Source organism: Lissotriton helveticus, chromosome 1_2, assembly GCF_964261635.1.
Source record: "Lissotriton helveticus chromosome 1_2, aLisHel1.1, whole genome shotgun sequence".
Lineage (NCBI taxonomy): Eukaryota > Metazoa > Chordata > Amphibia > Caudata > Salamandridae > Lissotriton > Lissotriton helveticus.
Genome location: NC_136058.1, coordinates 207,778,765 through 207,803,971, shown reverse-complemented (window position 1 = coordinate 207,803,971; position 25,207 = coordinate 207,778,765). Strand labels below are relative to the sequence as shown.

The window sequence follows — 25,207 nt, the reverse complement described above, 5'->3', positions numbered from 1 at the left end:
TTTTGCGAGGCGCACCTGCCCCGGAACGCCCACCCTGCGCCAGAACGCCCACAAGTGGCGCAGAGCTTTAAAACGTGACGCATCTGCCTAGATGCGTCACGTTGTAAATGGGTCGTAGGGATACGCCACGTTTACGCCGCAGTTGCGTGACGCAAACGTGGCGCATTCCCAACATAAATCTGCCCCCAAGTTTTTGGAGAATAACACGCGGGTTTAAGTATTTACTACATTACAATACCGCAGGTTTGACCTACTGAAATTCAATAAAGAGTGAAATCTTTATGGCACCCAGTAATTCCCATATGTGGTAAATACCATACAACTTTGGCTTTTTGACAGCTGCACATACAAAGTTTTGTGAAGGGGCCTGCATATACCTACTCACTCATAAGTGACCTCAATCAGTGCAAAATCCATGCTAATAGGGTAGCTAATACAGATAATATAATGAATGTTTTGTCACTGCGGTATTACCTCAGAATGCTGTTGATTTTCTAGCACATATTTCACCACGTTTTACCAAGTAAAATTTATTTGGTGAAATTTGTGTGTGGTAGTTGCACACCAGTGGTAATCCTAATTTAGGGGCCGATTCTGAGTCTAGTGGTCTTTGACCGCCAAACTCGCAGTGGCGCAGAGACAGAGGCAACCATTTGAACAGCCGTCCCTGCGCCAGGGAGCCGGCGTTCCCTGGCGGTGGTGCAGTAGACAGGGGTAGCCAATATGCAAGGCAGGATCACCACTGTCCGCTGAGCATATTTCAAGTTTCCCCACCGCCAGCTTTTTCATGGCAATGAGCCTGCCATGAAAAGTCTTGCGGTGGTGAAACAAATAGGGCCCTAGAGGGCTCCCATGCACCCGCCGTCATGGGGTTGCATTTAGGGGGCACAGCATATGCCCCCTGTTTGCATACACCTCAAGTTCCAGCTTGGCATGGACTTCAAAGTCCTTTGGCGTTCCCATTGCGATGCCTGTTTCCAGGGCTCCGCCATGGGAAGGGCAAAAGAAAAGCCTGCCAGACACGAGTTGTACTCGTAATCTGGTGGGCGGGCCATGCACGGATTTGGTGGAGCTGTGCCAGTGCAAAGCTGTCGCAGCACTGCCAAACTCATAATCAGCCCCTCAGTTTTAAGTAACCATTTGTGTCCATGTCAGGAATACTTCTGCTCTTTTAGCAACGTCTGACAGAAAAAAATGAACATTACCAAAACCTCCACGTGCCTTAATCGGTAGTTAAACTTTTGCCAAAAGATCACAGGATGACTATGAAGTGTGCAGAATACATCAGGAAATAATTTTTTTATGTGAGCTTTTCAATATTTTTTCTACTCTTCATAGGCCTGGAATGATCTCTTTGCAGTCATAGATACAGCATTATCCCCCAGATTCATCAAAGTCCTGTTTTGCGAGTCCTTAATAGCGATTATTAAGGACTCGCTATTAAAGACTCGCAATACGGGAGTCATGTAGAAATCGCAATATTTTTTGCGATTTCTACTGCTTGCTTATTTGCGATTCGCGAATTGCTAATCGCAAATAAGGAATGGCTTTCCCATTCATTCCTATGGGCCTAAAGGCCTAAAGGCCCATAGGATTGAATGGGGAGTCATTCCTTATTTGCAATTAACGATTAGCGAATCGCAAATAAGGAAGTGATTTCAAGGGTGACAGGGTGTCCAAATGACACCCTGTATCACCCCTGAAATGGTAATGTACACTGGTGTTGCGCACACACATGTCCAAAGGACATGTGTGTGTGTAACATACAACTTACATTTTTTTACCAAAGTGCATTTTTTAAAGTTTTCGCTATTTACCACGTAGTTAGACTTCGCGGTAAATAGCGGCCCCAGATTGCGAATTCACAATTTTAAAATGGTTCATGAAGTGCATTTAAGGAATCTCAAATTGAGATTACTTAAATGCAATTATTCGCAATTTAGCGATTTCGAAAATTGCGATTTTTGCATGTGGGATGATGAATCCCAAATGCAAAAATAGTGCTTGCAAAGGGCCAGATTCTCAGAATCTGGCTCTTTGCGAGCCGATTTTGGCTTGATGAATCTGGCTGCATTTGTTTTAGACCTTGTCAGGACAAATATTGTCTGTGTTTGTTAATCTTTGAATGGTTGAAAAATGTAGATTTCATATAGCTCAACTTTTAGACAATTAAATTATTCAGAGATATAACTTGTAATTCTTGCATCTAGATAGAGGGGTTTCATTGCCTAAAACTGACATTTAAAGGTCTCATCACTGTGAGCGCTTCTGCCACAAACTATATTGATAATGGAATTCAGGAAGCTGCCACGTCCATAGATGATTGTGCACGTGGTTTCATTTTCACTTCCATTGAACAAAGTGGACAGCAAAAAGGATTTCCCCGAAGGCTTTGAAGTGTCAAGAGAAGAACTGAAAATGAGAAATTCCACTGCAACAGGGTCAAACTTCAATTTGGGAGTGCATTTATACTTACAATAGCAGTGGGCAAGAAACCATAAAATCAGAAGAAGTCCACAAAGAAAGAGAGAGTGCCTGACTCACCTTTGCAGCAGTTTGGATTGCACATCATAACGTGTCAGCAGACACAATAACAAGCAATTTCATTACGAGATAATAAGCACTTTGGACTTCAAATAAAAGAATCTTTCAGACTGCCACCTACTACCACTCCAGGCACTGCCTTGGTTGATTGAATGCAATGCCCACAGAACGTGATCTGTTCCGTTAGGTCCCTGCAGGCACAGTAACTATTTCTCTGGATAAATAGCCAGCATTGGCTTTATAGCATTAAAAATACAGCATGCACCCGCATAAGGACACCTGGAAAGCCAATAGCAGTTACATTTCTAAAGCAAAACAATAAAACAAAATTCAAAATTATTTACTTGGTAAGTAAAGATGTTAGGATGATATTTCATCTCTTTTACAACATTTGAATATTATTTATAGCCCCACAGTCGTCGCTGGCAGCCACATCAGAGAGCTTTGCTGAGCAACTGCTGAGTGCAGTGCCTTATACGTGCCAGTGGTTGCGGGTGGTGGGCAAGTCACTCACTTTTGGGGACTGGAGCTAATTTTTAGTCATCAGTCTTCAACCCAAAGCAAAACGGAGAAACGTATAAAAAGGGAGAAGGGCGAAAGGTAGTTAATGGAGAAAGACAGAAGATTAAAGAGGCACAAATTGACTAATGAAGAAAGCAGGGGTGAAAAAGTCCCCTAGAGAGTGAGGGGAAGAGACAATTGGCCAGATCACAAAACAATTTTGACAGGCGCTATTTCATGCACATGGTAAGTTAAGGCAGCTTTTGCTCCAAACACCTTTTAACACCTTATTAGAAAAACAAGATGCTGGACGTCTTAATGTGTAACAAGAACGTATCTGTACATTTGTTATGTGGCATTTTGTTGGGGAGGGGGGTGAGAAGTTCACCTGTTTTTGCAATGCATTATTGCAATGTGATTTTGTGGTGTTGTACTGTGGTTGTTGTGTTGTAGTCTGTTTTGTTGCTATGCACCATGTTATGTTTTAATTGTGTTATGTTACTTCGCATATGTTAGCCTGATACATTCTGTTATTTACTTTAGTTGTGTTAAAAATGCTGCTACATTTGAAGCCAAAAGCAGCACAAACATATTCTGGTTCAATCAGCCCAAAATTGTGGCAGAGACTGTGTCTTAAATAATCACTTCCAGGGCTCATTGTATGAGATACAGCCCAGGAAGTCTAGGCTGGCAGAAGAAAGGGGCATGAGGTGGAATCGGCACTAGGCCGCCTTGGCATTCAGCATTCCCAGCATTCAGGAGTGCCAGTGGTGTGCTCCTAAGAAATCCAATACAATCCTGTTCTCAGCAATGGGTGGGTAGTTGATAAATGTATGGCAATGCTAAAGTTGCCACCAGTTCTAAAGCATGGGCTTTCAAGAGGACCATGGCTTCGACCTGGAGCCACTAAAGTACTTTTAAGACTATTTCAGTCTCACTGAGCTATGCCTGGCAACCAGGTCCATGCCTACTGTACTATAATACTGTACCACAGGCAGGCAAAACTGCAGGGCAAAAAGTGAAATTTACAGTTTTTCCCAACTGAATTTTCCATTTTGCTTTTGTTTACATTATGATTAGAAAGGGTTTATATCAATATTTTTAGTTGACCACTTAGATTTGTAAGTAATATCACAAATAATCAATTAAGTCAAAATGAGGCAAACCAAGTGTAGAGCAAGAAAGGGAGGTCAGGCATAGAGGCAGCTCTTCGGTTAATAAAGAGTAACTGAACAATGAAGCTTTCTATTACTTATGCAGGCAAGAAAGAGACAATGTTTCAACCACTGATGTCTCTGTCTCGGGGCTTAGCTTCACTGACTATTTCTTTGCACATCTCAATTGAGAAGATAATGCCCATCTTCTAATCACAGCACTGCTTTTGCTGTAGCATTATACTGATACAGCCTAAAATATTAGATACATTCTTTCAGGTTAAAAATGCCTAGCAAACCATGCGTCTCCTGCTTATTTTTTTTAATTTTTTTATTATTATTAAAAAGCTTGAAAACATTCACAAATTAAATCCAATTTACAAAGGCTGTACAAGGAGAACATACAACCGGGATTAACAGCTGGCAATCTAATACAATTGTCATAAATCCTATCTTATTTTACAGAGCATAATAACAAATATGATAAAACATAGATCAAGAAAGAAAATTTTGCAAAGAGCCTAATTGTTCAACCATTGCCTTAATGGTACCCATATTTTTAGACCCCTCTCCCTTCTCCTCCTGCCGCTTCTCAAAAGCACAGCTGACTCCAGATTATGAATGGCCAGTAACCTTGCTCTCCTGCTTCTTATACTTTAATGTGGGAATCACCACAATGTTGCCACACAATGGGGCATCTGTCAGCTGCAAAGTCTACTGGGGCAGCAGGGACTGTAAGCAGAAGAGGGAGGAGTCAGACAATGGAGCTGCTCAAATATTGCTCCCTGTCTGTCAGGCAAGTTGGAGTGGAGCTCAGCTGTAGTGTCTTTGGGTTCAAGGTCTTGCTCCTGACTCGGGGACTTTATTTTGAGATAATTGTAGTAGGCTGGGGGGTTCATTTCTAACAGTATCCATGCAGATAAAATCAGACTGATTACCCCGGAAAGCCAAACGAGGCCATTCTGAATTGACTTCGGTAGTGTGCACGTCTCCCTCATTGATTACTATATTTGTGACCAGTAATGCATCAGATTGGTCCATGACCGAGAATATGTAGGACATGCAGTCTGGCCGGCCACATCAGTACAATTTTGAAGTTGAACTAAGTTTCACAGAATGGACTCCCTGAGGTGACCAGTGTCAATTAGCCAAAATCATACAAAAGGTAAATTCAAGTCTGTATACCAATCTGCCTCTTTTAACTATGCTGAGAGGTGTTCTTATTACCTTCCAATAATATTAATACATTTGGCCCCAGAAGATGGCGAATCCGGGTCCTCTTAAGGCATGAAGAGGGAGGCCACAGACCCCATCTTTCCAATAATGAAAGTATGGCCCTTGCAATGGGATTCCCAGGCCTATTTATGCTTGGGGAGGAGGGTCTGTGCCCCCCTCACCTAATAACAATTAATTTGGCCTTGAAGGTATGGGTTAGGGAGAGGAGTTGGCCTAAAGGCTAGGGCGCTCGACCTCGGACCTGGGGATCTGGGTTCGAGTCTCGGTAACGACGCCAAAACCCTCCTGTGATTCTGGGCAAATCACTTAATCTCCCCGTGCCTAAAATGAATGTACCGTAACTGGTGATATGTAAAGCGCTCTGACACCTGATTCTGTTCGGGTCTAGTGCGCGCTATATAAAACTCTACAAAAAAAAAGAGGTCTCTGGGGGTCTCTCTGAGGTCTCTTAAAGCTCAGGGAGGGGGCAACACACACTCTCCTCTATAGCTAAAATATGGCCCCAGGGCTGGAGTCCCAGGGGCTCAATTGTGCTTGGGGAGTAGGACAGAGTCCCCACTTTATAATATTATTTATGGCCCTGTGAGAAGGGATCACAGTGACCAATAGTGGCTTGGTTTGGGGGGCCACATGCTCCCCACCCATTTATTAAAAATGAGGCTCTGGGGAATAGGGTTTAGAGGGCCACTAGAGTCTCTGGGAGGGGGCACCACCCCCTGTCATGCGTCTGATGTCTCTGCCCTGCACTGTGAAAGGAGAGAAGGAATTATGTCAACAAAGTGCTCCAGGGCTGTGCTTTCCCTCCACAATGCTGCCCCTCACTCTGAAAGGAAGGGAGAGGCCAGGAAAACAAAGTGCTCAAGAAACACCCAGAACTGGTTCAGACCGGGCTCAGAGCCCTCCTGCACAAAGGGAACAAAGACTTTTAGGTGTATAAGTGCAGGACCCCTGACTACAGAAAATTAGATCATCCTGGAATCAAGAAGGAACCTCTGCCAAGGAGAAAGCTGAAACTGAAGAAGGAAGACTGTCCTGCTGTTGCTCTGCTGGACTGACCTGCTGTTGATTTGCTGCCAAGGAGAGGGGCAGGACTTTGCTTTGTGCTGTGTCCCCTTGCTTGAAGGAATCTCCAAGGGCCTGAGAAGAGCTGGCTCTCTGTTCTGAAGTCCCAGGAACAAAAGGACTGAATCCAGTTTTAACTTTTGAACATGTTTGACTGTTGCTGTCCCAAATCTTCATCACAAATAACCCGACTGATGCAGTTAGATTTTGCAAAAATAAGTAGTGTCCTCGGGTGCTTAGTCACAAATCGAAATATTTGAACGTGACATCTAAAATATTGTTAGCTGTAGCACAACGTGAGAGATTCAATAAATATTTCTATGACCCTTCTGTAGCCATGTATTCAGTGCCTAATTTAAGTTGGTGGTTGTAGGTGGGGCCCACCTGCATTCATGTTTGGAGACAGGCACTTATTTTTCCTCAAAAGTTTTTGACCTACAGTAAGAGAAAGAAAAACTCAAAGGGAAAAATAAGGAGGAAGAGAACACAGTGAAAAATAAAGAAAGCAAGGATGAAAAAAACAGAATTATCTAGATAAAGGGGTAAGGAGTGTCTGGTGGTGGATGAAAGAGACATGAGGTTGAATCAAGACTATGCAGCATTTGTATTTCGTACCTCTGACAATTGTTATTGACCACCCTAGGCTTCTGACTAAAACCTAGACACTGGCACTTATTCTTCTACAGATTAAGCACTGCACATTTTTATTTATTGTTGTATCTGTGCTTCTTGATTGCATGTACCTTACATTCAATCCTAAGAGTTTTATTAATTGTTTTTAGAGGACGTACCTAATAGAATGTGAAATTATTTCATGGTTTTAAGTGTTCCCTATCGTGTTTATATTTGTGATGGTTCTTATTAAGTCATAAAGTTTTAGAATCCAATTTATGTATTAAGTTTACAAGCATAGGAAATTAAATAGAAAAATAATTGTACCCTAAGTAAACATAAAACTGCCAAGTGGTTACCACCAATTTATTTGCACAGTCATTAGCAGCTTCATACTTAATACACCACGATTAAGAAAAACTGCAAAACATAATTGCCTAATATAGTCAAATCTAATAAAACCATTCTTTCCATTAGACCCACTTTCCTCACGTCCAAGCCTAAGGCTACTCAAAGTAAAGAAGAACCAGTAAGATGAAAGAGGCAGTGATTGCCCTACCAGAGGTAATTGTGCTTGTTCCAGAGAAAATGTTTTAAGAGCTCTGAGATTCCTTCAACACAGTAGTTTGCAAATAATGTTTCACACATACGTCCAAACTTTGTGTACACTGTTACCGTCAGTGTTGGACTTTGGCCAGGTGAAAAGACAGCAAACACCATATTTAGAAAATAATGCATAAATAACAGGTGCACAATCTGGATACAGTAGTTAGAACAAACACCACCCAGATACCCAGCACAAATGTTATTTCATCATGATACTGTAGACGAGGTTCTGAAGAGAGCACCTGTAGTTACTTTAAGCATATAGTAAAGGAGATGCCTAAACAAGCCCTGGCCAGCAATGAATCTGGCTCACTTATACCACGGTCAGCTAGGCACACTGGAGACCAGCTTAGCAGAATTGGCCAAGGAAACGAGAAGGAAGCTATGCACCGGTTTTTAAATAGATGACGCTGTGTACAGCGCATGTGCTAACTAGGAAACTCCGCAAGATAGCGCATGCGCCGCAAACAGCACAGCTTGTGGAACTGTGGCAGCCACGGTGTGTTTCTAACCTAAGATATCCCAAGCTTATGTCATGAGGCATAATGCAAAACACTGGGGTGGCTGCAGAACGCGGCGTGGGCCCCCTGACATTCCTCTAGCTCACAAATAGTCATAGGTCTTTGGCTGGAGGAAGCCCTGAAGGGTGGGTGCCATCCCATTACACAGGAGTTGCAGAGCCCTGCATTATGCCTCGCCCATGACATTACAGAGGGCTGTGTTTTGGCGTGTCCTGTCGGTGCTCATCACCGGCAATTCTAAAAAGCAGGTGCTGAGATGGGTCCTTATCTGTCTCTCCATTTTTGCCCTCACCCTAAGTGTGAAAAACAATCATAACTCAGCGGAAGGGCCAACCTGCTCTAGCCTTATACTTAACTTCAAATAGACTCATTATAACTATTTTAGTCCCATCATTTCACCCTTTTTCAATATTATTTGCAACAAAGTCATTACTGCTACTTATTTATCTTATGCAACTAACAACCACTGACAAAGCCAATAGTTTTGCCTTGTTTTAGATGTAATGTCAGCTGCTGTATTGTATTTGGGTGCAAAGAGGCAGCAAAATACAAGTCCAGCGGCACACTATAGTAAACACGGATTGTAATCCTTTATGTTTAAGTCACTCCCTTAATTACCAATGCCACACTCCTTTGAGAGTTTTTTCATCCCACTTAAAGCCCTGCCCTTACAGAGCTACAAAGTTAGGGCCATATTTATGACCCGGTTTGTGCCACTCTTGCACTACGCAGCATGGTGCAAGAGCGACGCAGATGGCATGCGACACCATCTTTAAGTCATATATTTGAAGCCACGCAAGGGAGGCATTCCATGGGCGTTGCATGGGTATTTCCCACGCAACTCTCATGGCTTTTGACGCATTTCCAGATTTACCAAACCTGGGAATGCGCCAATTGGTACACCTTCCCAGGAGAAGCGTAATGAAGAGGAGTATATTTATTTCTCCTCTTTACTTCCTCTTTCTATATGTGCTGTATTCTGCAGTAAACATAAAAAGAGTAAAATGCTGCTAAAGATAATTTTTGTGCAGGAAGATGCCCCTTTCTGCACAAAAAGAATTGTGCATGAAACTCAGGCACCCTTGTGCCGTGGTGCAAGGGTGCCTGCGTTGGCGCTAGTCAGCCTTTTGTGCACCAGCGCAGGGGGAAAGGACAGGAATGCTTCATATGTCTTAAATACGGCGCATTTTTACCCTTTCCCAGTGATGCAGTGCAGCACAGCAGGTGACTTGCAGCTATGCACTGCGCCACTTTGCCATACATATGGGGGCTTATTTACAAGCCCCTTGCGCCACTTTTGCGTCAATTTTTATCATGGGAAAAGTGACGTATGGGTGGCGCAAGGGACTTGTAAATAAGCCCCATGGTTGTTAGTGATGGCACTGTAGGCAGCGCAGTTTCTACAAAAACAGGTGCAGTGCTCCCTTCTGCACCTGTGCGCAGGCAGGTGCCACATGGGACTTTTAGAGCGACCTGGAGCTTGAAACGTCTAATCTCACCAAATTACCAGAGATCCTTCTGCTACCGGTAAAGAGGGGATATGCGAATGAAAAAAATAACCAGAAAAAACTTACAAAGGAGAAATCTTCTGCGTTCTGACAAAGCAACTTGGGAAAAATGACTTGTCGCTGGAACCGTTCCTCCTCCTCGAAGACGTTCCCGTACATGAAGCCGTTCATCATGGTGGAGTGGGCGTGGATGTCGATATAAAACTCCAGGCTGGTTTTCTGAAGAGGGGAGAAGAGCACGTTGCAATTCATCTTTAGCCTTGTTGTTCCCACAGCAGCCGATTATTAATTATCTCAATGTAAGACGCATGGGCAAAGCATGGTTATAAGGGAGCACCGCTAGTGCAGACATATTGTTTTTACTTATTCATTATAATTGAAAAAATCAGAAAACACGGACTCTGTTAAAAGACAATACACGTCCTCTTCCATTCACTTTAGATGCAGGTGTGGAAATGCAGTAAAATGCTGCTAAATCTTCAACCTGCCTTTATGAGTTTTTCAATGTATCCCAAATTACTAAATTGTAGCAGATTAATTCTGGTAAACATTTCAGTTCCCCAGTTTGGTTCACTTGGAAACTGATCCACATAATCACAATGAAAAAGCAAGGGAAATCTACAGGATAAATAAAAGAAGCAAGATAAACTAACGTAGAGCAATAACCAGGTCAAACATACACTCTGAGTCAGCTGGAATTTTAGTTAAGTAGATAACCAGACACCTATAATCCAGCAACTACATCCATCTGTGAACAGTCTTTCTCCTTCTGGATTTAAATCCTAATGTGAGTAGTGATCAAAACACCACCCTGGGGCCTGGAACTTCATACCTGTGAAAGGGCGAGATTTTGATCGATACCTTATATCTATTGATCTAAACCTCGATCTGGTCGACTGAACCTTTGTTGCCTGTCTGTGAGGAAAGAAAGTGCACCTCTCTGCAAGTTAGTTCACCCAATAAAGGACTCTGCTCCCAAAGATCACAAACAACTTCTAGCTTTCAAAAGTTTATTGTAAAGATATGATAAGCTGCAAATACAGGCATCTCAGAATGAGATTCACGAGGTACACAGGTCCAATTACATACATGTGCTCTCGGAAAGCCCTCAGACGAGCAACGGAAATCACTAACACAAGTTCTAAGAATAATAAAGCTATCAGCATTGACGCATATCTCTCCTTCATTTAGGTTGGAGGAAAACGCACAGGTTAGGCTGTCCCTACCCTGCTCTGGATGGTATCCCTACTTAACCAAGTCCCAACCTAACAAAGGTGTCAGCAGTGAATGACCCCCAAGGGAAGTCACCCACTCTAAGTCTCTTGGTGAAAACCTATAGTTCTCCAGTCATGACCCCTCTCTGCCTACCCATCCGCTCTCTAAAGGGTCCTCAGGTATCTGCTCTAACTCCACCCAGGGGTGCTGTCCCTAATACAAAACAGTCAACAACATTTGAGACGCCCCTCGCAAGACGCCTCTCACGTGGTGTAGCTTCTGGCTTTTTCCATGATGCTTTGTATTGGGCTTCATACGTTAGAGTTGACCTTGCTTCTCAGACTCTTCTCCGGCCCGCTGATACCCCTTAAACATTCCAGAACCCTCCTCCATGTCTGGGCCGTCTACTGAACAGACCTCTATTCATTCATTTATAATTGGATTCCCCCTTTTCCTGTGCAGACAGATATCTGCAGCCAAGAACCCAACTCTCATAGACTTCTAAAAAGGCTTGCAACTTCTCAGCCCAGACATGTACGTGTAAATCAATGTTAAAACATTTCAGGCCTACAATATTTCTCATAATGATTATAGCATTCAACTTCTTCATTAATTAAAGCATGTTAATATTCTTATTCTATTATTCAGTAAACATCTCTATAAATCATGGCCCATTTAATGCAATGACCAAAACATTAATACAATCTGTGTCGTGAAAAGAAACACCTTCCCTTTTAGCTCTGGCCCTGAGGCCTACCACATTCTGCGTTTAACCACATACCATCTTACATTTTAACAGCTACACGACATAGATTCAGAAATAATCACATCTACTAAAATCATATAATGTCACACATTTCTGTATTAGTTCCACTTCTACTTAAATCTCTACATTAGCTATACATTCAGAATATAATTACAGATACTATTAGCACTCATGGCATTTCTCCTCATGATTTGTGCTTACTACAGGTAAGTGTGATGTACTCATACATTTAAGTCAGTTTGCGCTCTCTCAGTTCCCCCCTTTGATGACCTCTCGGGGTCATCACTAACATTTAGACTGCAGTTATTGCTGGCATTCTCTGCGCTTCCAGAGCCCTCAGGCTCCTGTACTGATTATCTTGTATGGCAGCCAATCTCTGCAGCTGTTCTCTTTGGGCCCTTTCTGACCTTCTTGCTCTGTACCATTTGAATACCCTCACCAATCCCCACAATATAATCCCACAGATCAATATTATGATGATAGGTTTTAGTATATACCAAACAAAGCTTTTGCCTAAGGTGGAAATCCACCCTCCAACTTCACTCATTCCGTGGCCCACCTTTTCCCAGACATTTTCTCTACTCAAATCTTCGATCTCCTTGTGAATATTAGTTATGTTCTTAATAACTTTCTCAAGGGGCTTCGAATTGTCTGGAATGTAAGTACAACATTCCTGGACCTTCAAAGCCTTACAGACTCCGCCCTCTTTTGCTAGTAGGACATCTAACGCAAGACGGTTCTGAAGAACCATAGCCCTTATCGATTGCATCTCTCCTTCTACCAGCATTAAGGACTGAGCAGTGCTGGCAGACAACCTGTCGACAACTGTTGCCAGTCGTCTAATTTTAACATCATTAAGGATTACCCCCAAAAGAGGGAACATAGCTCCAAAGACATCTCCAACCATTTCTGCATCTCCTATATCTCTCCTTCCCCTCGATAATGTCTTGCCCTCTATGATCACTAAGTCTTGTGCATGATATATTTTGGGGAAGACAATTGCTAAGTAACATGATCCATACCAGTTGTCAGGTAGTCTCACGTAGGCATTTCTTCCACATACAAAATACACATTTGGAATCACTTGCATTCCCTTCAGGAAATCTTTAGTATAGTACTCTAGATTGAAAGCATGTTCACAGTCTACTTCTCCCACGTATACATTTTCATAATACGTTTTGGCTCGGTGAAGACATAGCTTTCCTCTCTGTGTCTTATCTAAAGCTATTGGACCACTACTACCCTTTCTCTTGTGTGCCTTCTCTTCCTCGGTCCAATCTGTTTTCCATTGTCCTGATTTTTTCAAAATCTTTTGTCTTCTGTAACGATCATCCACCTGCCCTATGAACTTCTTCTCGACTTCTGACACCTTGCATGTCAGGTTATTTCTACGGGCATGTGAAGTATCTAAGGTAATCCAAGGAATGAAGAACTTGGCCAATCTGTCTTCACTCTTCCAGTAGTCCCATTTGTTCATCTGCTTATAATTTGGGACTTCTGGCAACACTGAATCATAATTGGAGAAATAGTATTCGAAACTATCTCTCTCATAAAATATACTAAGCAATAAGCTACATGTAATGCCATATGTCAGCGGGAGGTGATGATATCGAATTCCTTCATCTACAGACGCCGGCAACTGCATGCAGACGTAGCAATCCTTAACCTCCATGGCATCCACGTATTCATATAAGAGTTTAGCATAAGCATTTGACCTAAAGTCTCCTTGGGACTCATCTACGTGTAACCTGCGGGCTTCTGCAGCTAATAACGCTTTCTCTTGAGTGTTTTCCCTTTTCTCACCAGCAACAGTAGGTGTAAGCGTTTCTACAGAATTCACATCAGTTACCTTTGCCTCTTCCTCATGTCCCTTTACATAAGAAATTGTTACCACTAAAGCTATTAATATTATCACTCCTACTATTAGTGTACCTATTATACATTTGGCTCTGCGGTTCTGGGTGCCGGCCTCCATTTCGTCAGACAATATGGCTCTCTCTTATCTTAGCAAAAAGTTCTTTTCCTCTCTTTCCTTTACAGTCTCTTTTAATCCTTTTGTCTTTAGAATCCACGCAACTGGAGGCTGACAACCTTCTTCGCAAAAGTCCTTTAACAGTTCAATAAAGACAACCCTAGCCCTTCTCCATCAACTCAAGGGAAGTTCCCTAAAATTCTCTGCTTCCTGGGCGCTAGGTAATCTTCTTTTTCTGCTTGTTTTATTTACAAAGTCTTTTAACAGTCTACTATTAGGTTTGTGCTTGCAGCTTCAATAGCATAGTTCAGTATTTCCAAACGAAGATTGTGCTCTTCATGTGCTGTTATCGTTGTACCAAAGTCGGGGAATTGCAATTCTGAAAGAAACATGTGTTTTAACTTGCTGAGGCGGGGAGGTCTGGGGAGCATGAATGTTAGTGACCCTTCTTGTTCGACACCGGGTACCAACAGTCGTATTTCCACGGTGATAATGGGCTCAGAACTGGACACCACCACCGTTCGGATCCTCCCTGTCTCCGGTTTCACAGACATTTGTCGCCAGATATGTCCACTCAGGTGTGGAGTATCTTCTGTTAGGCACACGCACTCTTCTTGACCTTCTTCGGTCGGGTGCTTCAGCGCCCTGAGCACCTTCTTCCGGATCTGAGTCTTCTGATATCGGAGGAAGGGTTACTTCTGGAGTTGACCTCAGGCTAGAGCTCCTTCTTTGCGGCCAATTAGCTTCTCCACGTGCCCTTCTACTCCTTCTCCTTCTTGTCTGTTCTCTCTCTCTCTCAGACCTGTCAGTGTCTGACTCGTACTCCCAGCTACTTTCTCCTTCTGTAGCGTCTTCCGTTTCGCTGTTGTACTGACCGTCCTCAGCTTGGTCAGACTCGTCCCCTGCTTCCGCTGGCACCTCTACAGCTTGGCTAGCCCCCTCTATGGCTTCTCGGTCCTCTTCTGGACGTCTATCCGAGAGAGGAGCTGTTTCTTCTCGAGGTGCTGGAACCCTTCGCGTATGTGACGCGTGGATCCAATTGGGCAGGCCTCCCACCTTCACAGCTGTGTTCGTGATCAGGATGATCTGGAAGGGCCCACGCCAACGAATATCCAAGCAGCTTCTTCTCACATGTTTTTTCACCAGGACCCAGTCCCCAGGGTACAGGTCATGGCACGGGCCCTGGCACGCTGGAACCTCGGCAGCCTGCACCTGAAGGGACACAGAACGAATGGCGTCAGACAGCCCCTTACAATAGTCCAGGATCATATCATCTGTGATATTTAACAGTGCAGTAGCTGGGACAGATGGCAGCCTCATTGCTCTCCCCATTAACACCTCATGTGGTGATAACCCCGTTCTTCTGTCTGGGGTACTACGAAGGCTCATGAGAACCAATGGCAGGGCATCAGGCCAACTCAGGGTCGTTGAGGAACAAACTTTGGCTATTCTGGCCTTGATCGTGCCATTGATCTGCTCCACAATTCCTGAGGCTTCTGGTCGGTAACTGCAATGCAGCTTCTGATCGATATTTAACGCTACACAAATCATCTTCACAAGCTCGCTGTTAAAATGTGTTCCCCTATCTGATTCCAAAAAGGCCGGCACCCCGAAGCGCGGAATGAGTTCCCTGAGCAGTAACTTGGCCACTGTGAGGGTGTCGCACCTACGTGTAGGGTATGCCTCAACCCATCTGGAGAACACACAAACAACCACCAGGACATAGCGAAGGCGGTTGCACCTTGGCATTTCAATGAAATCTATCTGCATCCGATTGAATGGACCTCCAGACCTTCCTATGTGACTTAGTGCAACTGGTGTTCTTTTTCCTACGTTCAGCTGCTGGCAGGTCACACAACGCTGGCACACTGCTTCTGCTGCTATTCTAAACTTAGGATTGTACCAAGTTTGTCTAAACACTCTCAGCATAGCATCTCTCCCTAAGTGTACGGGACCATGTATGAGTCTAGCCATTGGACTCACCATCTCATTGGGCAACACTGCTCTGCCGTCTGCTGAGACCCAAAAATGGGACTCACCCATTACACATCCTGCCTTTTCCCATGTTTCTTTTTCAGAATCAGGAGCATTTTCTTGCATGTTTGACAGTTCATCCCAAGTATCAACAGTTTCCAGTATCATGGCTAATTCAGTTCTTACATTTATTCCACCCACTTCCACCTCTGTGAAAGAGTACCCTTGCTCTGCGCAATACCGCGCAACTTCATCAGCATATCTATTGCCTTTCGAAACAAAGTCCTCATTTCTGGTATGTGCGGTGCACTTTACAACTGCGATACCTGCTGGGCATTGCAACGCCTCTAACAACAGGCGCACAAACTCTCCATTGCGAATGGGAGAGCCTGAAGAGGTCATGAACCCTCTTTGAGACCATAACTGCCCGTAATCATGAACTACCCCATAACCATATTGGCTGTCGGTGTATATGGTGACTCGAATTTGATTGCTTGCCAAGCAAGCACGTGTCAGGGCAATAATCTCGGCTACCTGAGCGGAGTGTACTCCTTCCAGGCACCCAGCTTCCACAACTCCAGTAATTGTACAAACAGCATAAGCTGCTCTCAACTGCCCAACTTCGTCTCTTACACATGAGCCATCGACAAAGAAAATTTCGTCTGGGTCGGTCAGTGGCTCATCTACGATGTCGGGTCTGGGTTTGGTGCATAGTTCAGTCACATCGAGGCAGTCATGGTCTGTACATTCATCATCATCCTCGATATCATTTGGAAGTGGCATCAAGGTGGCAGGGTTCAAAACAGAGCATCTCTTGAGGGTCACATTCTCTGCAGCAAGAATAACTTGCTCATAGCGCGTGAGCCTGCTGTTGGTCAGATGCTGTGTTTTGGTCCTGGTCATCAACAGTTCAACAGAATGGGGCACGCACACCTCTAACGGGTGCCCCATGACGATATTTTCACATCTCTCAATGCTGACACCCGTTGCAGCAACGGATTTGAGACATCCGGGCAACGCTGCGGCTACTGGGTCTAAAGTAGCCGAGAAATAAGCAACTGGTCTACGGGCATTCCCATGGATTTGGACTAACACAGACAACGCGCAACCTTCTCTCTCACAACAGTAAAGAAAAAATTGTTTATTGTAATCAGGCATTCCCAATGCCGGAGCACGACACAGGTCCTCTCGCAGCTGTAGGAATGCCATCAAACAGTCTTTGTCCCATGGTACCGGATCGCTCACCTCTTTGTGCGTCAGTTTTTGCAAGGGCTTTGCTTTCAGTGAAAAGTTCACGATCCACTGTCGGCAATAACCCACCATCCCTAGGAACATCCTGACCTCTCTCTGTGTCTTAGGCGCATTCATTTTCATGATCGCCTCTATCCTGTCTGGTGACACCTTTCGTTTGCCTTTCTCTATTCTGTGTCCCAAGTACTGCACTTCTGTCAGGCAGTACTGCAATTTTCCCGGGGACACCTTGTGCCCATTTGCAGCTAGGTGATTTAACAAAGCAATGGAGTCCTCCCTGCAAGCTTCTTCTGTTTCTGACGCCACAAGGAGGTCGTCTATGTACTGGACCAGAACTGACTTCTGGGGCAGCACTAGACTTTCAAGATTTTTCTTCAAAAGCTGGTTAAAGATCGATGGGCTCTCTGTATACCCCTGAGGGATACGACACCATGTTAGGACGCGATTTTCCAGCTTAAATGCGAAAAGAAAATGGCTTTCTTCGTCCAGAGGGATCGAAAAGAAAGCCTGACAAAGATCGATCACAGTGAACCACTCAGCTTGGAATGGAATCTGAAACAGTATCACTGATGGATTCGGTACCACTGGACAACACAAAACGACTATGTTATTAATCTTTCGAAGGTCCTGCACTATCCGAAATTTCCCATTTGGTTTCTGCAGACCCATAATCGGGGAGTTGCATGGACTACCCACGATTTCTTTCAATATTCCCTGTTTAATCATGGACTCGATCACGGGTTTTATGCCTGCAATCGTTTCTGGAGTCAATTTATATTGGGGTGTTCTTGGGAACTCAGCATGCGGTTTCACTACAATTTTCACTGGGTCCACCCCTTTGACCAATCCAATCTCTTCCCCAGTGAAATCCCATACTTCTGATGCCACTGTCTCTCTCAAGTCCCAAGGGAGCTCATCTACTGTCAAAGTAGGGTACAGCTCCACGCATATTCTTGAGTTTGCAACTTTGAAATCTGCGTCATCATCATTGGTCAATACCTCCACTCCCTGAGGTGTACAATATATAGTACAATTCAATTTACACAACAGGTCTCTTCCCAGCAGACACACAGGACTTGAATCGCAAACCACAAACTGGTGCTCATCGCTGTACTTCCCTATTTTCACCTGTACCGGTTCTGTCAATTGGCTGGTTATTCTCCTATTTGCGACCCCTACCACTTGTATGGTCTCTCCAGACATGGGCAGGTCTGGAACTGCAGCTGATCTGATCGTGGATCTAGTGGCTCCTGTGTCCACCAGAAATGTCGTAGGGCACCCTGCTACTTCTGCTTCCACATAGGGTCCCCTTTGGTCCACCTCCAAGGCTGCCCCGAGGGTGCAGTCTTCTCTTTCCACTCTCTGTCCGGTTAATGGGTCCACATAATAGCACTCTTCCCCTTCCACAAACAGGGGCATTTGTCTATAGGTCTTACCCACAGTCCCTACTCGAGGAGGCTGCGGGAACTGGGCTCGGGGAGGAGCCCCCCCCCCTTTGAGCACCTTTCCTTGGTATTGCGTTCCCCCTCTTGTAGGCGCGCTCTGGACCTCTTCCTCCTCTATCTCTTGCTCTCCTATCTCTACATTGTAGGGACACTCGCGTTTCCAATGCCCCACCTCGTTACACTGGTGGCACCTAGTCGTTTTCTTCAAGGCAGCTATATCTATTCTGGGTCTAAAGGTGGAACTCTCCTCATTGCCCTTGTTCTGACTGTACTGCTTCTTTCCTCCTGTACCTGTTCCTTGCTGCTGTTGCTGTTGTCCCCCTTTCCCTGCTGCCTGCATCTGTACCACCATCAACTTTTCTTTTAGTTTCTTAGCCTTGGAGTCTATCTCATCACAGCAGTACCTGGCATATCTCAGTATTTCGTCTAGGGGTTTACTTTGCCAACAAATCGAGTGTTGCTGAATCATTAAACTAATATCCGGTCTCAGTCCCAGGACGAACTTGGACACGAATTGCCCTATGTCTTTTGGATCCATTACATCCAAGCCGCTATACTGTTTAAACGCCTTCAGCAATCTCTCGTAATATTCGTGAACTGTCTCTTTGGGTTCCTGTCTTGTTCGGTCTATTCTGACCCAATCTATGTCTTGCATTGGCACTTTCTCTTTCAGCCAAGTCATCACTCTCTCGAATTTTGCCATCACAATCTCAGACGGCCCATTAGTCTTAGCATCTCTCTCTGGCTCCGTTGTGGGCCACTCAGCGCTAACCTTGCATGCTGTCCACAGATCTCCTGGTACTACAATGTCAAACAGCGTGTTCAGATCTATCCATAGGACCTTTGAGATTTTTACAAATCTCTCCACTTGCTTGTACCACTCCACTGGGTTTTCCCGTAATTTGGGGAAGGAGGTGGTAAAAGCAGCTAAATCTCCCCTACTCCAAGGGACATGTACATAGTTCCCATTTGCGACTTCACGCAAAGGGTAAGCTTCTATTCCCTGCTGTCCTCCTGGTGTCATACCAAGCGTGCTTCTCCTGCCGGTCCCTTTCTTGGACCACCTCTCTTCCCACTTATCTAGTGCCCTCCATGTCCTTATTCCAGCGATCAGTTCCCTTATGTGCGTTTTCAGCCCAATCGTTCTCCTCTCATCTAGGTCTCGATCTGTATAATGTAGCCTGTGGTTACCCTGTAATGCTTTGGTTCTTGACAAGTCCACCATATATTTGCCTGCTAGTTCGACTAACTTCTCATGGACTGCTCTCGCTTTTCGAGTAATGTCCTTTGCCATATACAGTATTTCATCCTGTTCATACATTTCCATTCTTTCTAAAGGCAGGGTACCATCTACCATGTCATCCAGGTCTGACCTTAAACTGGCGACATCAAGTCTCTTGGCTTTTATCTCAGCTCGCAATATGTCTTTCGAAGGGGGCTCACTGGTCTCCCTACCATCCCAACTTCGAGCTCTACGTTTGGGCTCGGGAGAGTTAATGGGTGCCCTCCCTTGCTCCCATCTCTCCAGGTCCCATGCTCGGCCATCCGATCTTGGAAGGTGATGGAACACAGGCCTGTTACCCCCACTCTTGCTCTGCCCACTCTCTTCTTCTTCTCTCCTTTCACCGTGCGCCTCTCTGTTATTTTCCCTCTGGTCGCTACTCTCCCTTTGCCTAGTATCGCTCAGTATCCGATACGCTCCTTCCTGGTTCCCCATATTCCCTGAGCTGCGCTCATTCCCGTCATCACAGGGAGTATGGTGCGACCTCTCACAACTCCCATTCAGTTCTCTGGTGCCGGGCACACAGTGTGGACACTTAAAGCTGTTTCTGTACTCTTGCGCTCTCCTCTCCCCTTCACTGAGTATTGGGCGCGCCACCCCTCCACTCCCGGGGCCCCCGTTTTCCAGGTCTGTTCTATCTCCTCTCCGGGCCCAATGGGTGACTCCCCTACTCTCTCTCTCTCTACAGTCCCACTCCGGGCTGCTCTCCCCAGCCCCGCAGTGAGTCCGAGCTCGGCTGTCCTGACTTTCCCTTTCAGCTTCCGCAGCTATGATGCACTTTTGAGCCTTCACTGCCTCATCCCACTGCTTCATGTACTCATTTAGCTCTTGAAAGGATTTTCGTCCAGATCCCCTCAGATCCATTGGCCATTTAGGGCCCCCAGGATCTCCTCCTGGGTCCCCTGCTGTGTGCATCGGGGTGCTCCACTCTCTCGGTATCGGCATCTGACTTGGGGAATTAATCGTATCGTTCCTTCTTGCCTTCTCTGCTCTTTCTCTGTCCTTCCGTACCCGTTCTTCCCCTCTTGCTCTCTCTTGGTCATATATCGATATTATAGGACCTATGGTAACAGGTACCTGTAGTGCATCTGGTAATGGGTAGGATGTGGCGCTTTCCGTTTCCGGCGCTCTTTGTACCACAAACCTCCCGACTACCTGTTGCACCTGACTAGGCTGGGACAGCTCTTTCTTTGCCTCAGGATCCCACTCTGAACTGGGAAGCGGTCTATGCTCTCCTGCATTGCCCCCCTTTTCTCCTTCTGTATGCTCTACCTCTCCCCCTGCTCTATTATACGGGGGTGGCCTGTCTGTCAATAATCTGTTTATCAGGCTGTCCTCTGTTTCGCTCTCATCATCTTCTTCTAGGGGACTTTTATTTACGGGCACCTCTAACACTGGGTACAGTTTATTTACTTCCAAGTTATGCACTCTCCATCTTTTAGCATCCGCATCCCACCTGGCATCCTGCACTGCCCTTACCGATCGTTTCACCCTTTCTTGTCGTCTGTTCATATTCTTTTCATGCGCTGCCCTAATCCATGCTTCAAGGGCTTCAAACTGGGTCGGTCTAGGCAAGGGTCTCATTGAGGTCATGACTGATTTTAATCGATGTAACACCTCTAATCTAAACGTCCCGTACTTCGGGAACGTCAGTTCCTCATTTCCTTCAGTAATCTTACTCCACTCTGATATCCAAAGGATCGTATGCAGCCCAACATTCACTGCCATATAACGAGCTGGCGTACCCTCCGGCGGGGCTTCTTCCCCTTCATACGATCCCCGCTTCTCTTTTTTAAACACCGCTTTCAGCCATTTAAAACACTTCATAATTATGCGCACAATATCCAGCCTCGCTACTCTGTTTACTTCCTGATGACAATCCACCAATCCTGTCGCGGCTTTGCTAACTTGGCCTATCGCAGCGCGGTCTTTCTCCGGTCAGCCAATCACGTCGCGACCCTGTCTGACGTCTTTGCTAGCAGGCCTATCACAGCGCGGTCTTTCTCCGGTCGGCCAATCACGTCGCGACACTTTCTGACGTCACTTTTCTCCGCTTCGCAGCAGCACCCCTCCTTTCTCAACTCGTCTCCCGGTTATGCATGCGTCCCATTCATACACCGAAAAATGACTACTTCCGACCAAGCGGTCACTTCTCTCGACTGTACGTCCACAGTCTATATGTAATTGTCAACACAACTGACGAAATGTCTATCGTCTCTCTGATAGGTTGCTTACACACACAGTAACTTCCGACCAGCGTCCGTTACTCACGCACTCACTCTTACGTTCCCCCTATCTCGGTCTTTCGGGTGATCAATGGTACCTCATGACCCCCTTCACACTAGTTGACAATTACTCTGGGTGTCCGATACACCCGAACCACTTAAGCTCTCCTTGAACTTAAGATTTCCACCGGTTGCGCGCGCTCACAACCTGTTCCACAGTCACTCTACAGACATTCAACTCCGCCAGACATTACAACATAGATACAATACAAAACACCGCAATCTAACACGCATAACCCTTTATACTCACTCTCGACCGATACTGCTGCCTTTTCTGTCTCACGTCATCCGGATCTTCTTCAGCGGGCTGTTCTTCCGATCGCCGATCTCTAGGGGCCTTGGGGTAAGCTAACCTGGTCTAGGTCACCGTCCTCAAGAAGGCAACCATCCTCTATAGCTACCAACTGAAAGGGCGAGATTTTGATCGATACCTTATATCTATTGATCTAAACCTCGATCTGGTCGACTGAACCTTTGTTGCCTGTCTGTGAGGAAAGAAAGTGCACCTCTCTGCAAGTTAGTTCACCCAATAAAGGACTCTGCTCCCAAAGATCACAAACAACTTCTAGCTTTCAAAAGTTTATTGTAAAGATATGATAAGCTGCAAATACAGGCATCTCAGAATGAGATTCACGAGGTACACAGGTCCAATTACATACATGTGCTCTCGGAAAGCCCTCAGACGAGCAACGGAAATCACTAACACAAGTTCTAAGAATAATAAAGCTATCAGCATTGACGCATATCTCTCCTTCATTTAGGTTGGAGGAAAACGCACAGGTTAGGCTGTCCCTACCCTGCTCTGGATGGTATCCCTACTTAACCAAGTCCCAACCTAACAAAGGTGTCAGCAGTGAATGACCCCCAAGGGAAGTCACCCACTCTAAGTCTCTTGGTGAAAACCTATAGTTCTCCAGTCATGACCCCTCTCTGCCTACCCATCCGCTCTCTAAAGGGTCCTCAGGTATCTGCTCTAACTCCACCCAGGGGTGCTGTCCCTAATACAAAACAGTCAACAACATTTGAGACGCCCCTCGCAAGACGCCTCTCACGTGGTGTAGCTTCTGGCTTTTTCCATGATGCTTTGTATTGGGCTTCATACGTTAGAGTTGACCTTGCTTCTCAGACTCTTCTCCGGCCCGCTGATACCCCTTAAACATTCCAGAACCCTCCTCCATGTCTGGGCCGTCTACTGAACAGACCTCTATTCATTCATTTATAATTGGATTCCCCCTTTTCCTGTGCAGACAGATATCTGCAGCCAAGAACCCAACTCTCATAGACTTCTAAAAAGGCTTGCAACTTCTCAGCCCAGACATGTACGTGTAAATCAATGTTAAAACATTTCAGGCCTACAATATTTCTCATAATGATTATAGCATTCAACTTCTTCATTAATTAAAGCATGTTAATATTCTTATTCTATTATTCAGTAAACATCTCTATAAATCATGGCCCATTTAATGCAATGACCAAAACATTAATACAATCTGTGTCGTGAAAAGAAACACCTTCCCTTTTAGCTCTGGCCCTGAGGCCTACCACATTCTGCGTTTAACCACATACCATCTTACATTTTAACAGCTACACGACATAGATTCAGAAATAATCACATCTACTAAAATCATATAATGTCACACATTTCTGTATTAGTTCCACTTCTACTTAAATCTCTACATTAGCTATACATTCAGAATATAATTACAGATACTATTAGCACTCATGGCATTTCTCCTCATGATTTGTGCTTACTACAGGTAAGTGTGATGTACTCATACATTTAAGTCAGTTTGCGCTCTCTCACCTGCATGAAAGGGGATTAGAATTTTGGGGCAATTTTGCCCAACCAAACTTCAGGAGAATACTAGTCAACACAGATGAATTAAAGAGTGTCAGACATTGTTGTTTATCATGTCTGACAAGTTCACAACACCAAAAACAAATTTCTTATTGCTGGCACAAAATGCTTAATTTTTGCTATGAGCTGAGATTAAAACATTTTATTCACAGTTGTTGAGCAAAATGCAGGTAACAAATTCTACATTTAATGCTTGGTAGAAAACCCTTCAATACTAGATGAACAATAGTAAGTGTTATATGACGGAAACCCACAGTCCCTACTGTATGCAGAAGAACCCACATGCTGTGTTTAGGTATTTATAAATAAACACTTACAGCATTGTAGTATTTATGAGGATGAAACTCCTGGTACTTACATCGTTGTAACTTGACATAGCAGGAGAAACAATACTATAGCCTTGTAGTCCACAGCTGATGGATACATGAGTAATAAGGTGAGGGCCTTTAACAACCGGTATAGCCCGAGGCAGAAGGGCTTTAAGATTATTGGAAAATTCCGCCCTATGAGGGTAATGTTCTAAATTACGAAGGGATAAACACAAGGACAAACAATATTCCAGCCATTATGTGCCCAAGCTCTTCAGCTGAACTCTCACCGTTTCGATGTTCTAATTGATGTTCCGGTGTTATGCAGCTGTGGTCCATGCAGGTAACAGCAGTGAGGCGGTGGGTCCGCGTGAGGGGGGGATTTCGAGGGACGAAGGCGAGTGAAAATGAATCATGTATTTCATATTCCCTCTGCACCGTCCCTCGATCCCCCCCCACCCCCCGTGGCCCCACTGCCCCACCACTGTTACCTGCACAGATCGCGGCTGGTGTTATGTAGTGTGCAGTTTTGATTGCAGAATTTGTTTGTTTAGTGATTGGTAGCTGTATATCTCAGGGTAGTTTTGTTCTATTGGTCTGTATGGCAGATGTCATCATGAATGCTGCTGTGCACAAGGTTTTAATATCAGCCAAAGCTGAATCACATGTGGTGTCAAAAATAGAATTTTGATTAAGATCAAGAAAATTAGTCAATAAGAGGCTCCTGCGATACATTATTATTTAATACTTTCCTGGGGGGCTCTCTCAGGTTTATCCTGGAATAGATTTCGGATTCCTGGAGCCGCAAATGCGTTTCAGTGAAACAACCTCTCTCTTTGAGATAAACAATGCCTCAGGTGAATTACCAGGATTCCACCCACAGAGCAGCACCTTGTTATCAGCGTAAATTGTTTGTCTAAACTAATGCAAGAGCACAATCAGGACTGCCTGGGGATATTGATGCGGGATGAGTATGAAAGAAGTCAAAAGCAAGAAACCTAGGGAAGTCCATCCCCTTGAATATTCAACTAAAACTTCAGAAACATCACATGGAAGAAACACTTCCACGAAATTCGATAAGGTTAGTAATTAATACTAAGCAGTTTG

At 44.7% G+C, this 25,207-nt stretch overlaps 1 protein-coding gene across 1 annotated transcript in view; it reads right to left on the bottom strand.

Annotated features, from left to right (window-relative positions):
- The window catches only part of LOC144807826 (cytosolic carboxypeptidase 6-like), an 821,625-nt gene extending 811,679 nt beyond the window's left edge, over positions 1 to 9,946 (bottom strand). The window contains exon 1 of the mRNA XM_078673469.1: positions 9,811 to 9,946. Coding sequence (XP_078529595.1) covers positions 9,811 to 9,918 — 108 coding nt within the window. The 5' untranslated portion in view covers positions 9,919 to 9,946. The remainder of the gene's footprint in view (positions 1 to 9,810) is intronic.
- Between the last annotated feature and the right edge of the window lie 15,261 nt (positions 9,947 to 25,207).